This window comes from Poecilia reticulata, chromosome 4 (assembly GCF_904066995.2).
Source record: "Poecilia reticulata chromosome 4, P_reticulata-male-v2, whole genome shotgun sequence".
NCBI lineage: Eukaryota > Metazoa > Chordata > Actinopteri > Cyprinodontiformes > Poeciliidae > Poecilia > Poecilia reticulata.
In genome coordinates this window covers 18,539,087-18,551,221 of record NC_088833.1, presented here as the reverse complement: position 1 = coordinate 18,551,221, position 12,135 = coordinate 18,539,087, and the positions used below count along the sequence as shown (strand labels likewise).

At 41.3% G+C, this 12,135-nt stretch overlaps 1 protein-coding gene across 1 annotated transcript; it reads left to right on the top strand.

Annotated features, from left to right (window-relative positions):
- Positions 1 to 1,262: 1,262 nt before the first annotated feature.
- On the top strand, positions 1,263 to 10,216 carry gclm (glutamate-cysteine ligase, modifier subunit). Its single transcript, XM_008406901.3, has 7 exons — positions 1,263 to 1,689; positions 4,077 to 4,139; positions 5,236 to 5,320; positions 5,632 to 5,688; positions 5,780 to 5,982; positions 7,835 to 7,949; positions 9,058 to 10,216. The coding sequence occupies exons 1-7, from the start codon at positions 1,552 to 1,554 to the stop codon at positions 9,225 to 9,227; spliced, it is 831 nt and encodes a 276-aa protein (XP_008405123.1). The 5' UTR covers positions 1,263 to 1,551; the 3' UTR covers positions 9,228 to 10,216.
- The last annotated feature ends 1,919 nt before the right edge of the window (positions 10,217 to 12,135 follow it).

Sequence of the window (12,135 nt, the reverse complement as noted above, 5' to 3'; positions counted from 1 at the left end):
ACTCTTAAATAAAATTCAGTGCAACCATTTGCCTTCATTAGTAACCTACATAGTTCAGGAGCACCAAGCAGTATTCACTGCAAGCAGCACAACACAGCTGCCCTCTTTCATGGTAATGTATGGCCAGATTACAAGGCTTACAATATTATTTTAACAAACAACTGAAGAATTTAAGAAGTATTTAAAACATGTTAAAACAAACATATGGGATGAGAAGAAAAACTGAATTCTAAACACTTAAAACACAAAAGAAAGCAGGCAAAAACACAAAAATTGCTTAGAGAAAATATCCACAAAATTTTTTTTTGAAAGGTTACACTTCTTTATAAATGTCATGTCTATTTCAAAATAGATTATTTGAAACAAATGAATTCTTATGAAAGGTTGGCTGCATAACATTTTTCAGAAACTGCTTTTGTCATAAAATTAAATTCTTCTTTCCACAATGTTAATGATGATAATATTATTATTGTTCTCTGCAATATGAATATTTTCAATGTCCATTTACCAATAGTGTCATTGTAGTAGGGACACTAATAATTTTAAGAGACTTCAAAGAATTACATTTAAAAACAGCTGTTTTGTTGTTTAATGAAATGAAAATAATTATGCTACTTACACTCACAGATAAATTCATTCTGCATGTCTTTCCGTATTTGGCATTGCTTTGCCACCTTTTTGCATGAAGTAACTATTTGTGGTGGCTACAGCATGTGGGTAAGCTTTGCCTTAGCAGGAACAGAGTCGACTGTCAGAGTCGATTGGAGAAGGAAATTAACTAAATATATATTTTTTAAAACTCATTAGAGGCTGAGTTGTGATTGGGATGGAGAATCACCATCCTGCAGACCAATGCTGCCCCCAACCAATTAAAAGGCAAAATCTGAGATGCTGAAGAAGTATAAAAGCTGCAAAGCAAGTAATCTAGTCACCCTACTCCCAGTAACAAGCAGAGGTGCCAACTTCAAATCAAACCAAACCAAATTAAATTAAATTAAATGTATTTTATTTGTATCAATATTACCATAATGAAAATATGCAGGAATTAGCATAATATCAACATTTGTCTTAAGACATTTAAGCACATAAAAACTTAATCGATACACAGTTCTTTTAAAAGAAGCAAAAAAAATGTCTGTACGTTAATAACCATAAAAATGCAATTGTTTCGATCAAATTCAGGAGACATTCACCTTAGCTCCATTAACACTGTGACGTTGTCAAGTGAATACAAACACAACAGCCCCATCTAGTGGTTTAACAGCCGCAGCGCAGTCCTTGTAATACTTGTCTGAGGAGTTTGACGGATTCCTCCGTGTGGGCGTGACCGACCGGCTAAGCTTTAAAACAGCCACTGATGTCGCTCTACAGCAGCAGGTGAGTGACTGACTGAATGCAAGTCATCCTGAACACAACAGTTTGGCAGCAGCAGGAGGACCTTTTGTCTTTATATCCGAGTCGCAGTCAGTCATTCGGTGAAACCGCTTTGTCGCGTTTCGAAGCAGCAAAAACACTGTTTAGCAACTCATTATCTTAGCAACCGAAAGCCACATGGATCTTCAAAACACCAACACTAACGATGAGGGGAAGGAGCTGCTGAACCACGGCAAGACCCTCCGACTCCACACAGGGAATTTAGTGAACCGCAGCCGGCTGAAGAAGAAGTGTCCCGGTTCTCCCAGCGAGGAGGTAAGGGAAGAACCGCAGAGAAACTTGCTAAGTCATTACTTAGCCTGTTAGCTTAGCTTAAGTTAGGCTAGGCTACTAAATATTTAAACTGCTGTTTCAGACTGAATGAAGCCGGTTTAAGGTAAACAATGGCACTATTTGTAGCTGTTTCAGTACAACTCTAGAGGTTCAGGTCGTGAATGAAACATTTTATCAGAATGTTTATGGCTCAAGTTGAAGTGAATAGTTTACAGACTGCAGCATCTGATCAATGATTGTTGCAGGCACACTTTGACTGTAGAGCTACACCACAGGTGTCAAACTCCAGTCCTGGAGGGCTACTGACCTGTAACTTTTCGATGCGCCTCAGCTGCACCACACCTGAATAGAATAATTAGGTCATTAGCAAGGCTCTGGATAACTTATCTATACAATGAGAAGGTAATTGAACCATTTAATCCCGGTGTTTTGGATCTGTGACACATCTAAAAACTGCAGGACGGCGGCCCTTGAGGACTGGAGTTTGACTCCCCTGAGCTACACAGACCAAGCAGGTGACTTATGGTGACTTATTTCACCTGAAAATAAATGGTTATCTGGCACAAATGTTTTTACAAGTGAGGCCAACAAGCTAGGAGCAAGAGTTTCTGTTATCCAATAACTCATCCAATATGATGAAAGAATCCTGTCAAGACGGCAAAGTAATAAGTTTCTAAATATTTTATCCAGGTGCCAAGCAAGCCATCTTTACTCTTATTGGAAATACAGGAATTCCTCAAGGCTGTGTGCTGAGCACTGTCAGCTTTGCATTATTCAGAGAATAATTAAACTTCATTGTATAATTTGCTGACACATCAGTGGTAAGTCTAATCACACGTGACAACAAGGAAACCCACAGAAACGAAGTAGAGCATGTGACTGAGAGAGAATTTTTCTTGCAGAAAAACAACAACAACTTTATCTTACAGAAATCTGATGAAGGCACAGCACCCACGCAGACTGATGGTCAACTTTTATAGGGTCACAGTGAAGAGCCACCTCAGCTGCTTTACTGTTGCTGAGTGTGAGAACCTGCACAGAACACAACTCCCTAAATCATCACTACTTGGATTCTGTGCCTGTACACTCTTCCTCCAGACTCTGAGACCTTGACTTCTGTTTTAAATGAAACGTAAAATGTCCTTTCTTCTGAAGAGAGAAATTTGGACCCCTGAGAAACCATGTTCTTTTTCCTCCTTCGCCTGGCCAGCGTGGGTAGCACATCTTCTCATTCAGGAGTAGCTTAGCATCAGCAGTCAGTGGCAGCCCATTTCCTGGATACGTGTGTGTGACACAGCTTTTGAAGCTGTAAATCCACTTGCAATAGTGGATTCGCTGTGAATTTCTCTCAAACCTCTTGAATGCACCAGGCTGTGGTCAGCTGACAAGTCAGCAGAGATTCTCATTTTTTTTGTCCATAATGTAACATTTCTGAGTTTTAAAAACATATTTTTAATGGTTTTATGTGATATTCTAAATGTGCCCAAAGTCGGTCCTCGAGGGCCGACATGTTTTAGTTCTCTCCCTGGTTTAACACGCATGCATCAAATGATGCGCTAAATCATCACTACTTGGATTCTGTGAATCCAAGTAGAATGTACAGGATTCTGTGCCTGTACACTCTTCCTCCAGAAATAAGCATACAGATGCTTATTTCTCATGAGCATCAGTATAAGAAATACACTTTTTTTGATGCTACTCTTTTGTTTTATTTTTTTCATAAAGGCTTCTTGACATTTAATTTTACATTGTATGATAAGATGAGCTGAGACTAGTAGCTACATGTTTAACCTTTTGCAAGCGATCCATTTATGATGTCATCATTGCCTTATATTAATCGGGTAAAGCCATTCCTGACGGGTTTGAGGTTTTATGTAATGGCTGTTTACAAAGAGGGCTTGGCTGAAGTTTCTCCAGCTCCCTTCATTGTCCTACTGTTTGAAGTTTATCCCCCAAAGCATGACACAGCAGGTACAGTCCCCGTCGCACCTTAGGGATAAGTTATTCTCCAGGCTTATAATAACCACCATCAAGGGCAAAGGTTGGAATGTGGTTCTCAAAATAATAAGATGGCACTTTTTGTTTTTTAATACATGGTCACAAAAAGTCAAATTTAGTAACACTAAATTATTTATTGAACAGAAACAATTGTTTTGTTTTGCCATTTTATAATTATGTTGTAATTTCTATTAAAGCAGGTTGATGTCAATATTTTGATCGTTAAGAGCATTGTTGTTTCACTTTTCTGACGCATTTTCTGCACTACATCAGTGACGTCCGAGTATCCTACACGTGTTTTCTCTTTGTAAATAGATTCACATATTTTTCCGAGTGCTGTTTAAACTTCAACTCTGTTTAATTTTATTTAGCTTCGAGACTGCATCCAAGCCACGCTGAGTGACTGGTTGTCGACGGCTAAACCCACAAGCACGGTGAGTAGGCGGCTTTTTTCTTTCTTTTTGTGTGTTTGTTTAGAAATAACTGTTTGCATTGATTGCGTTATGGATCACATGAACTGCATGTGAACGATGTGCTGCCTCGGCTATTTGGCTAGCAGTGTTTGTTAAAGTAAAATAACAGCAGCGATGGCCGTCAAAGGAAGCCTGCGGGCTCTCTGAACAGAAGCTGTCACAGTGGATGTTCATGCCGCGCTGCCCGCCAAAGGCGCCTTTCCAAACATGGCATCTGTCTGCTGGGTGAAGGGAAGAGGCGAGGGTGGAAATCTTTTATCACAGGAGGTCTGGAGGCTCTCATCAAACGGTGCTACTTTTACTGTATAGCGATTCTGTTAATCGAATGTATTCAGAGAAGAATAAAACCAGATGCATTTGACTGCAGAGTATGAGCCCTGCTGAACTTGCTCCTGCTCTGCTTGTTTAGCTGATCTCAGCTTATCTATCTCAACTTTTATCATCTCACCCAGCAGACTCTGCCAGAGATGGGGAGGTCTGGACGGTGAGGTGAGGGGTCTTATACCCTGGGAAAACTCGCATGACTCTTTTCCTGTAGGGAAATGTTGAGAATGGCACAACTGAGGGTTAGTCATGTCCCACTAGGGCTATTTTAGCCAACTAGCTGTTGGGGAACAAGGTACATTAAAACACATTTGTTTGTCTTTGTTTTCGATGTTTAAAACATGTAATGTCTTTGTTACTTGATCGCAAATAAATATCTTTTCAGAGATGAATAAAATTCCACAAACGGATGTCAATATTTCTTAATAACTGAATATTGAATTCGATGTTCTAGCTTTTTGCTTCACTGTGGTGCAGAAAAAAACAATGTTTTTTTAACTTAATATTTTAACAATATTATAGCCAGATGCTTTTGTTTGTGAATATAATTAAAGTTTTAGATTTTAATTTAGTTGGAGAATAAGATTTCCAGTCTAGTAGGAAGAGAAAATGTATGTATAAATTTTTTACTCCCCATGTAGGGAGTTTTTGTGAACCTTTTGAATACTTTGTATGAGTAACAACTTAAACATTTTTACATGGAGTTTTTGATAAGACATTTCCTGTTGAACAGGGTTTTCCAGACACACTGGACTGCTCCATTCCTGAGGCGACAGATGCCATCACACCTGAAGAAAGGGAGGAAGTGAAGATTTCAGGTCAGTGCTGCTTTGCAGCCGCTGTCAAAACAGAAGTATTGGAGTAATCGGACTGTTTCAGATTAGCATTTAAATTCGGGGTTTTCCCCCCTAAAGATGTCAATTTTTCCACTTTTTTTTTTTTTTTTACCAAATGCTAATAAATCACCAGTCAGGAATCATTGCTGTCAATTTCATAAAGATTTCATGCATGAAGCATAGTTATGTAAATGAAACTTAAAAATATCTGTGGCACAAATTTGAGCTCCGTAGATGAAATGGCTGCAGTTGATCGAGGACGACCTGCTGATTGATGTTTGTTTTTTTTGCAGCGAAGCTTTTCCTCTGTGAGTCGGGTCAGACGGCTATCAGGGATGCCGTGGAGACGGGTGAGCTTCGTACCGCTTCAGTAAGAGATTAATGATGCCACAGCCTTTTTTTTTTTTTTTTATAAATATGTTTTCTTTTTCTTGCCTTCAGCTTGCCAGACGTTGGCAGTTTCCCAGCTCGACTCTGTCATCATAGCGCCCCCTGGGCCTTTGGAGGGTGACGGCCAGAGTCTGGCTCACCTGCAGCCGGCGTGGGAGGAGCTAGAGTCTCTGGTGAGGAAGCAGAAGATCGCCGCCATCGGCACGTCTGACCTGGACAAAGAGCTGCTGGAGCAGCTCTACAACTGGGCCCAGGTAGCTGAGAATCTGTTGTCTCTGAGCTGTGAAAGTGGTAATAAGTCAGAAGGATGCAGAAAATGTCTCGGGCTAAGATATCTGCATTTTTTTTAAACACAGAATTTAATTTTGATGTCTGTAGCAGCAGGAGTAACTCTCCTACTGCAACAATACCAGTAAATCATGGCAAGTGCTTCATGTCCTGCACCTGAAATGCAACAATTCAGTCATCACCAAATAAATGGTTTTGTCCTGGTTGGGCTGTTTGAGGAGAATTACTCCCCCTGATTAGACAAGTCTGAACTTGGTGTGGAAGTGCATGATGGTTAGAGATTGAAAGAAATGGTAAAAACTGAAAGAAGGACAGAGACACTCCACCTAAATCCACAAAGGAAACCCTGAAAGCGTTCACACCTTGCTGTTAATTTTCCTTCTCTTGATCCTGTCCCAAAAACGCCCAACAGGCAGAATTATCTCTTGGTTTGAGAACAAATGTTGGATCATTTAGACGAGACGAGAAGGAATTTAAAATACCAAATCTAAGCAACTCGAATGGAAATAGTTGGACTTTGATAAGTGTTTGTTTAATCTAGAAAAGTTTACCATTTTATTGAAGTATTTCCCCGTCACTTGCCTGAAAAAATGGGAAACATTTGTATTTCCAGACTTTTAACTGCTGAGCCAAAAAAGAAAACTGCATGCACAAAAGAAAACCACTGGGAAACTTTAAGCATGCATAGATCCAAGCACATTACTCCCCAATCAATGTGGAGCTGAAAAATGCATGTTCAACATCTACATCCACTTAATTCTGCAGGAGTTGTTTTCTTTAACGCAATCTCCAGCTCACCAGTCCACCACAGGGCAACTCTGAGGCATCCGGAATAAACTGCCAGGCGCACAAACACTTTTTACATAAGCAAATACATATAAACCACTTCAGCATGTGCGATTCTTCAGGCTACACGGTCAAATGTGATGTATTCTCGAGGAAAGAAGAGGAACTTGAGTGGAGGATGCTTTTAAATGAGGCATGTGAAACCACAGACTCTGCAACTGTTTAGACTTTATGTGGAAAATCATCAATGTTATGATTCATGTACATTGAGTCAGCTTTTAGTTCTGCTGCCAACCACAATGTTTGACTAAATCTTGCCAGGCTACATCACCACAGTGTTGGATAAAAGCCTTTGCACATAGCAAACATTTATGGTACCTGGATGGAACAGAAAAGCCTCCGATTAGCATGAACATCCCTTGATGAAGCCTTTAGCGATATGTGAGCAGCTCAGACCTCCAATTACAGGTGAACCGGATCTGGCCAGCAATAATTTTCACATTGCTGACAGTTTCCCAACATGGACGCCAGGTCCAATAAGTGTAGACATGTTTCTGTGAGGCAGTGAATATTTCCAGTCAGATTCATCTGAACTTTTCATCTGGAAAGAGACGTAACAATAAATTTTACGAGCACACACTGTTTGTACATAAAAGATTAATTTCATAAATCTTTTATGTTTGGAGTTAAAGACTCTAAGCTATGATCATTAAACTTTTACTGTTTAGAGAGATTATTCAAATGATTGAACAAGTAATGACGAAAGTAAATCATGTTTAAAGTGCAAACTTTTTTTTTTCTTCCCTTTTGGAAGTGTTTGATCTTATTTAATTCTGTTTTATAGTCTGTAGTTTATCGATGTTTGTGGCTTGCATATTTCAACCTTGACTATGTTGGAAGCTCCTGCTAGTCAAATTTCAGATTTAAAAATAAAATTGTGAAATTTCTTAGCAATTTGAGTCTTGAAAATAAATTGGTTTCTGAAACTAAACATGTTGCAACCCCATCTTTTTATTTCCTGTCCTGAACCAGGTGAAGCCCAGCAGTAATCAGGTGAACCTGGCCTCCTGCTGCGTGATGCCGCCTGATCTGACCGCCTTCGCCAAAGAGTTTGACATCCAGCTGCTCACACACAACGACCCCAAAGGTGAAACCTGGTTTTGTTTTTTTCCCCTTCAGTCGGGCACTGAACTCACAACAGAAGTTCAGTCACACAAGGAACATAAAATAATGAGGTAGATCATAAATTACAACAAACTATTCCAAAAATGCAGGACAGGTTGGGGAAAAACGAGCTACACTAGTTAACCTTCACTATGTAGTAGAGCAAACGCATAAATGTAACCATCTCGAATAGATAAATAAATGCATGTTTCTAATAATAATGAAACATGCATTCCAATTTTAACCTTCTTTCTATATAACTTTGCCAATTAGAGAACAGAGTCCAGTGTTACGCACCAATATCTGAGCACCTGAAATTCACAAACTACATTTTTATTCACTTTATACTTTCATTGACACCCATTCAAACCCTTTGAAACAATCTGTTGCAAACATTCAGTCATTTTCACTTTCATGTGTGATAAACATCCCTTAGATGACTAATTGCGTCTTTTCTATCCTGACCAATCATATTGAAGCTTTCAGAATGCATCATTTAACTTCTTGTGTAAAACACAATTTCTGCAAGATCTTAAAATTTCTTTTAATTTTAGGACTCGTGTCTTTTGGCATAAACCAATTTTCCCCTACTACAGCTGAAATTATATTTAGCTGTGTTTAAATCTGTACACTCATTCTTGTTTTATTTAAACGATTTGTCAAAAAAAAATTTCTTGAATAACTAACTGGAGGCATTGTTTTTCAGTGGTGCATAACTGACTGTTATTACATTGTTATAAAACTCTAAATCACCTGATGCCAGAAGGCAACAGGCATGTTTAAAAGGAATCTGTCCCCAGAAGCCATGTTGTCTTAATATTGTACTTTAGGCAATTTAATAAATTTCCTTTATTGTTCTTTTGGTCATGGGAAAGTGAATATTTAAAGACATTTTGCTTGAAAACCGATGTCAATAGTTGGTTAAAACCCAACAGTTCTGAAAGTGCATGTATGTGTCGATGCTCTCTTCTCACCAGAACTGAAAAACAGTTTTAAGTTGACATCCATAAAACAAGCTTCCCTAGAAGCAAGTAGTGTTTTCTTTCATCTTTGTGATTTGCAGGCAGCCTAATATGTCGTTTTTCTCGTAGAACTGATGTCAACAGCCACATTCCAGGAGGCGATGCAGGAAGGAGCGCCGGGCCTGAGCGCCACCGACTGGAGGCTGGAGTGGGTCCTCCGCTACTCCGTCATTGTCAAGAGCCGCGGCATCATCAAATCCAAGGGTTACCTGGTCAGCGCGAGGAGGGCGAGCCCCTAGCACTCAAACGGGGAGAGAGAGAGGGGAAGGAAAACGCACGGATGAAGCCATTTTCCTCAGCTGTCATTCTCACACAGAAAGTTCCAGCTCCGATTAATGGACGCTGCTAGTCATGAAGTAATTAAAGTAATTTATCTCCCTGATAAAGTCGCATCTTCCTCGTTTCCAACTTAAACAGAAGCACTTGGTGGTTACCAGTATCACAAAACACTCGGTCACCGAGTGTTAAAGCAAAATGTCTTTAATCGTCACCACCAGCAGCAGCATTGCACTAACAGCCGCTCAGAAACACAGTAAATGATGTTTTATTAATGGAAACTGTTGGTGGCTAAACCTTGGTTGAACATGGAGGTTGTTTAATTGTGTCTTGATGTAAAGTGCCTCTCTACTGCCCCCTTCTGTTCTCAGACTTACCTGCTTTCCACTTATTCTGTAGGAATGCAGCTTTGAATATTGGGGAGTAAAAATGTTATTGGAACTGTAAAAAAATAAAATAAAATTTATTCTCTAGTTTTGAACGCATCTAATTCAGTTTAGCAGGTTTGGAAAACGATTATATATATATTTTTTTTGATTAGACAATTATCATTCCATTATTTTGGAAACGGTGCACAGATTGAAAACCCAAATGCGGTGGTTGAGTTTATTTTATGGTTGGATTTTTGGGTAAATATGCAGCTATGTATGTAGAAATGTATAATTTATCATGCTTTTTGTAGCTATAATATGTTCAATCAGCTCGTACACAGAAAACTAATCCGAGGCAAAGTGAAGCAATATGAGATTAACTAGCAGGCTTGTGTCCTTTACATGTTGTGATTACAGCACTGGAGACTCCACACACAGAAGATGTGGACAATCTGTTTTTATTTTATTAAATACAACTGTTCTTAGACGAGGTTCATGACTGTAAATTCGGTTTTATCAACATATTTAAAATGTTTTATCTGTATATTATGAATTGGCTTTATTAAAGTGATGAAAGTGTGTTTTTTGACTCACCGGTCTTGAAGTGAGGATGTTTTGATAAATCTGTATAAAGTGTAATTATAAATGTAATTTATAATTAAATAAATGTAATTCCGTACGGCTTCGAGGCGATTCTGGTCCACCATCCGGCGTCTCAGGAGGGGGAAGCAGTGCAGCACCAACGCTGTTTATAGTGGGGATGGTGCGCTGCTGACCTCAACTCGGGACGTTGTGGGCCGGTGGGCGGAATACTTCGAAGACCTCCTCAATCCCACCAACATGCCTTCTGTTGAGGAAGCTGAGCATGGGGACTCTGGGCTGGGCTCTCCAATCTCTGGGGACGAGGTCACCGAGGTGGTCAAAAAGCTCCTCGGTGGCAGGGCCCCGGGGGTGGATGAGATCCGCCCGGAGTTCCTTAAGGCTCTGGATGTTGCGGGGTTGTGTTGGCTAACGCGACTCTGCAATATCGCATGGACATCGGGGGCAGTTCCCCTGGACTGGCAGACTGGGGTGGTGGTCCCCCTGTTTAAAAAGGGGGACCGGAGGGTGTGCTCCAATTACAGGGGGATCACACTCTTAAGCCTCCCTGGTAAGGTCTATTCAGGGGTCCTGGAGAGGAGGGTCCGTCGGATAGTCGAACCTCGGATTCAGGAAGAGCAGTGTGGTTTTCGTCCTGGTCGTGGAACACTGGACCAGCTCTACACCCTCAGCGGGGTCCTGGAGGGTGCATGGGAGTTCGCCCAACCAGTCTGTTTTGTGGACTTGGAGAAGGCGTTCGACCGTGTCCCTCGGGGGGCCCTGTGGGGGGTACTCCGGGAGTATGGGGTACCGGGCCCTTTGATACGGGCTGTCAGGTCCCTGTATGACCGGTGTCAGAGTTTGGTCCGCATTGCCGGCAGTAAGTCGGGCTCGTTTCCGGTGAGAGTTGGACTCCGCCAAGGCTGCCCTTTGTCACCGATTCTGTTCATTACTTTTATGGACAGAATTTCTAGGCGCAGCCGAGGTGTTGAGGGGATCCGTTTTGGTGGCCTTAGGATCGCATCTCTGCTTTTTGCGGATGATGTGGTCCTGTTGGCTTCATCGGAACGTGATCTGCAGCTCTCACTGGAGCGGTTCGCAGCCGAGTGTGAAGCGGCCGGGATGAGGCTCGGTGCCTCCAAATCCGAGGCCATGGTCTTGAGCCGGAAAAGGGTAGAGTGCCTTCTCCGGGTCAGGGGGGTCGTCCTGCCTCAAGTGGAGGAGTTTAAGTATCTGGGGGATCTTGTTCACGAATGAGGGAAGAAGGGAACGGGAGATCGACAGGCGGATTGGGGCGGATTGGGTCTACTGTGAAGCGGGCGCTGTACCGGTCCGTCGTGGTGAAGAGAGAGCTGAGCCAAAAAGCGAAGCTCTCGATTTACCGGTCGATCTACGTTCCCACCCTCATCTATGGTCATGAGCTTTGGGTCATGACCGAAAGAACGAGATCACGGGTACAAGCGGCCGAAATGGGTTTCCTCCGCAGGGTGGCTGGGCTCTCCCTTAGAGATAGGGTGAGAAGCTCGGTCATCCGGAAGTCTGGGCCTCCCTTCTGAAGCTGCTGCCCCCGCGACCCGACCCCGGATAAGCGGAAGAAAATGGATGAATGGATGGATGTAATTATAAAGCGATATATTTAAATTTATCCTAATCAGCTTGTTTAACAACTTGTTTTACACTAACTTGGTTTCTGACAATAAGTTGTATAATGAATTATTTAAAGGTGTGTTAAAACATTAACGCTGCTCCTAGAGCTCCTACAGTGTGGTCTGTCCTTCCTGTTAACCTTAATTTCCTCCATTCCTGGAAACCTTTGTCTCTTTACTTTCCTTTGGTTTTTGCGTTTACATATGTGTCCAGCCTTCTTTTTCTCTGTTCATATTTTCCTGCTTCTGTAATTTTCTCAGTCTTTCCATGTTTT

Excerpts from the sequence above, each read along its gene's own strand:
- gclm (XM_008406901.3), top strand. The coding sequence starts at position 1,552 with ATGGATCTTCAAAACACCAACACTAACGATGAGGGGAAGGAGCTGCTG. Across the intron at positions 5,689-5,779 it reads CAGGGATGCCGTGGAGACGG|CTTGCCAGACGTTGGCAGTT; the intron begins GTGAGCTTCGTA and ends TCTTGCCTTCAG. Across the intron at positions 7,950-9,057 it reads CACACACAACGACCCCAAAG|AACTGATGTCAACAGCCACA; the intron begins GTGAAACCTGGT and ends TTTTTCTCGTAG.